The following is a 4811-nucleotide window of genomic DNA, read 5'->3' on the forward strand; positions in this document are numbered from 1 at the left end:
AATCCACGTCTTTCTCTCAATTTTATTTCTTTAAAAAAAAAAAAAAAATTTAAAATTTTTTTCTTTTCGAGGTTGAATTGGAAAAAAAAAAAAAATTTTAATTGATCTCTCTCTCTCTCTCTCTCTCTCTCTCTACGTGTAGGAAGTCATTAAACTATGACTACAACAGCGTTATTTTCTTCTTACACTTTTTTTTTATTTTATTTTTTCTATTCATTCGAACGTGTCAGAAACAATAATATAACCCCGACATACAAACGAACGAATGAGAGAAAAAAAGAAAAACGTCATCTTTTTATTAAATGATTTAGTGTGAAATAAATTATTTAAAAAAAAAAAAAAATTGTTTTTAACAAACCGCAAAATTTTTAACCACGATCACGAGTGAAAAAGATGATGATTTACCATTTTTTCCTTTTCCTCTTCCTCTTCTACTACCGTCGCCATTTTTTTCCCTCCTTCTTCTTATTCTGACCGCCGCCATTTTTTTTTTTTAATTTTTCAATTCCGCAACGTTTTTATTATAAATTTTTTAGTTTTTTCATGTTTTATCTTTTGAATTAACGTTTAATAATAATTATAATAATAATAATAATAAAATGGAGGATTGAAGATGATTTTTTTTAAATATTTAAATTCTTTATTTTACATTTGAAAATTTGATTATGGTTTGTTTTTTGTTTTAAGTCCGCCATTTTGTTTTTTTTCGATTAATTTTTAAAAATAAAACAACATGATTGAGGAAAATTTATTTTTAAAAATGGCGAATTATTATTAAAAGAAGAATTTGAGAGTTATAAAAAAAAAAAATTTTTTTTTCTTCTCTATGGAATCGATCGAAAAATAATAATAATAATAATAATAATAATAATAATAATAATAATAATAATAATAATAATAATAGTAATAATAATAATTTTTATCCATTTACGGAATTGTCGTCACGTGTCGTGAAAACAATAAAATGTCGTTAATAATAATTATGACGGTTCGTTATGTATGACCTAAAGGAAAAAAAAAATATGACAAACAAAATTCTAGAACGTTCGAAAGATAATATTGTAAAAAGAAAAAAAAACATGAAGGAAATAAATAATAATAATAATAATTCCGTATTTTGAATTTAAAATGACGAAAAGAAAAAATTTCAAGTAAAAAGTATTAAGAAAAACAAAACAAACAAACGCAATCGATCACCACCGCCATCTATGAATTAAAAAAAAAAAAACAATTAAAAACCGGATATGATACGTAAACGGAAACGATTAACGAAACGATTTTTAAAAATTTCATGGAATTGAAAATAATAATAATAATAATAAATAATAAAACAATAAAATTTTTTATTTATTTTTGAAATTTACACGCACAAATTTTTGTTAGAATTTTTTTTTTTTTCATTATTATTTAATGTTAAATTTTTGTGTCGGCCATTTTGATTTAAAAAAATCCAGGATTCGTATGTTCTATGACGCATCTTTTACAATATTTTTTAACGGCTCTATAACCTTCTATAGATATTTGACAATCTTGTATGTTTAACTGTTGGAGTCCGCGACAGTAATAAGCGATGCATTGAACTCCTCGATCCGTCACCAAATCGCAATTTCTCAAACTTAATTTTTTTAAATTTTGACAACATTCTGCGAGAGCTCGAAGTCCCGCATCGCTCACATCGCATTTACCTATATCGAGAGCTCGAAGTCTCGGACACGATCTCGCTAAAACGGTTATCGCATCATCGGAAACGGCTTCGCATCCTCTTGCGTTTAAATATCTTAATTTGTAACAACGTCTCGCGATGACTTTTAATCCCACGTCGCTGACTCTGTCGCATTTGGCAACTGATAAATAACGAAGCGTCGCTCCTAATTTTGCTAATTCGTGTAATGCGAAATCCGTCACACGATTACAATCGCTCACCGAAAGCTCTCTTAACATTCCGCAAAAACTTGGAACGTATTTTATTCCCGTATCTGAAATTAATAATAATTAAAAAAAACGTTATCTTATGCATAAAACAACTTCCGGTTACGGTTAATCTGCTGACACTGCAAATTGGTTGGGTGCGTTGGACGTCGTAGGAATACGATATAAATAATCTGTTGAAATCCTCTTCGTATATCGACCATATGGATAAAAAATAATAATAATGATGAGGATGATGATGAGCTGAAGAATTGCCGGAGAGGTTTTGGAGAAAATTTTTCGAGAATTATTTAAAAGCTGTTTTGCGAAAAGAAAGTTACTACTACCTGGAAACGTGGAGAAAATTGCTTGTGAAGATTTCAGAAAATCGTTAATAGAACTGCTGGAGAAATTTTAAAGAAATTTTCAAAATTTTGATGATTTTCTATAGGACTGCTGGAGAAAATTTTGGAGAAGTCTGGAGAAGTTTGTAAAAATTTATAGAAAATTCTAAAGAATTTAGAGAGAATGGTTAAAGAACTGATAGAGAATTCCTGGAAAAGTTTGTCGAAATTTTTGAAAAAAGTGTGGAAAACTCTGAGGCTTTGCTGGGAAAGTCTGAAAAATTCTAAAGATTTTGTTCTAAGAAAATTCTGGAGAAGTCTAGAAAAATTTCTGGAGAAGTTTGCATATAGTGCTGGAGAAAATTCTGAAGAAGTCAGGAGAATTCATGAAGAAGTTTGAAAAATTTATTGAAAAGTCTAAGAAATTTATAGAGAATCGCCGGAGAATTACTGGAGAAATTCAGAAATTCTCAAGAATTACTGGAGAAGTTTGTAGGAATTTCTAGAGAAACATTTACAAAGAAATTTTGTAAAAGTCTGAAAAATTCTAAAGAAATTGCTGGGTTGGGGAAATCTCTATAGATTTTCTAAAGAACTGCTGGAGAAAGTCTAAAAAATTGCTGAACAAGTACGAAAAAATTTCGGAGAAGTCTGGAAGATTCTGGAAAAATTTCCAAGGAATATTTTTAAGTATTACCGGAAATAGCTGAAGAAATAAAATTAATTCATGGCGACTCACAAGAATTGATATTGTTCAAGCATTTATTCCTAAGGGATCAGGGTGATGAGGAAACCTGGAATAAACCCTGGAAAAAACTCTGAATATAAAACACGTGATGAACAACGCTATGATTATAAACTTAAAAAAATAATAAATTATTAAAAAAACGCGACGGAAGAAAAAACAAAAAAAAAAAAAAAAACCCGCGAAAAGAAATTTAAAAAAAAAAAATGGCGTGGCTCCGTTGAAAATCATAGAGTAAATAAATTTTTTTATTTTTTTGTTTATTATTATTATAACGTATTATTATAATTTTCAGTTAAAAAACGATGGCCGATGAAAAAAAAAAATGAAAAAGAGAGACAGAGGAACAGTGAAGGGGAGACAGAAGGAGGGGAGAAGGAGGAGAGGGGAAGGGAGGGAAAGGTTTTAATGGCAAGAACCTAAAATTCCAAAAATGCCAAACGTTAATAAAAAATTAAAATGTAGTCATAAATTTTTTTTTTTTTTTTTTTAAAATAAAACAGATTTTTTTTTTTATTCTTTTACTGGTTTTAAAATATAAAATCAGCATGACGTAATAATAATAATGATGATGATGATAATAATAATAATAATAATAATAATAATATAATTTTTTTTTTTTTTCATTTATTAAAATAGACCAAATGTGAAATAAAAAAATATTTCCAGTTGAGATATTAAAAAAAAAAAAAAAGGGCAGGAGGCGTATAGAATAGAATAGAATAGAATAAAAAAAAAAACAATGAAAGAATGAATGAATGAACGAAAGAACGAAGGAGGAAAAGAATGATTGACTGACTGACTGACTGACTGACTGATTGATTGATTGATTGATCGGTTAATTTTATGCATAATTTTGTTTCGCAAACAACAACAACAATAAAAATTTCGTTTCGTTTCTTTTTTTTTTTAAATCGTAAAACTCAATTTCGACTTTTAAACATTGTCACGACTGGTGAGACGTCGAGTCTAATGCCACGTTAACAAAAAAAATTATTATTTTTTTGCGTGTAACGCAATATATACAAAGGTAATAAATGTCCCTATTATTATTAATAATTATTTTTTGTAAATGAATTGGGGGGAGGGAAGAGAGAAAGGGGGCGGAGAGAGGGAAGCAGAAAAAAAGGAGAGGAGGGGCTTCGTATTTTCGCAGTGAAAGCGTAATCGGGGGGGGGGGAATCCGTGATTCGTAATTTTATTAATTTGCGGTTTTCGTACGAATCCGATTCTTTCATATTCTGACGTCACGATTAAAATTAAAACCACGAATAATTAATATAAATATATATATATTTTAAAAAAATATTTGCGGTTAAAAAAAAAAAAATCACGTGGTAGTAGAAAATAAAAAAACCGCACACGCTTCTCATTAACTACGTTTCATTTTCTCTCTTTCTTTTGTAAAAATCTTTTCTCCGTTTCATAAAAAGAAAAAAAACAATTCAATACTTATTCTTAATAAATAATAATAATAATAATAAAAAAACGAAATTATTGACACGAACTTTTTCTTTTTAAAACGCGAATACATTCCGTTATTATTATTATTATTAGTATTAAAATCAGATTTTTAAACTTAATCCCACGGATTATAAAAAAAAAAAAAATTATTATTATTATTATTATTATTTTTTTATTCCGTGGCATCTTTTGAAAGATTTAAGACATCTTCAAAAAAAAAAAAAATATTAATGATAATAATAATAATAATAATAATAATAATAATAATTTTATTCAGATAAATGGATTTGATAATAAAATTTGATGTCGTATAATAAAGTCATTCAAATTTTTTTTCTCTTTTTTCTCTT

The 4811-nt window shown here is 27.5% G+C and overlaps 1 protein-coding gene across 1 annotated transcript in view; it reads right to left on the reverse strand.

Annotated features, from left to right (window-relative positions):
• Positions 1-1440: 1440 nt before the first annotated feature.
• Phum_PHUM359220 (fbxl7, putative) overlaps positions 1441-4811 on the reverse strand; it is a gene marked incomplete at both ends in the record, with an annotated part of 20264 nt that continues 16893 nt past the window's right edge. Inside the window, one exon of the mRNA XM_002427966.1 lies at positions 1441-1976. Within this exon, the coding sequence (XP_002428011.1) occupies positions 1441-1976 (536 nt within the window). The remainder of the gene's footprint in view (positions 1977-4811) is intronic.

Source organism: Pediculus humanus, genomic scaffold, assembly GCF_000006295.1.
Source record: "Pediculus humanus corporis 1103172107775 genomic scaffold, whole genome shotgun sequence".
Classification (NCBI taxonomy): domain Eukaryota; kingdom Metazoa; phylum Arthropoda; class Insecta; order Psocodea; family Pediculidae; genus Pediculus; species Pediculus humanus.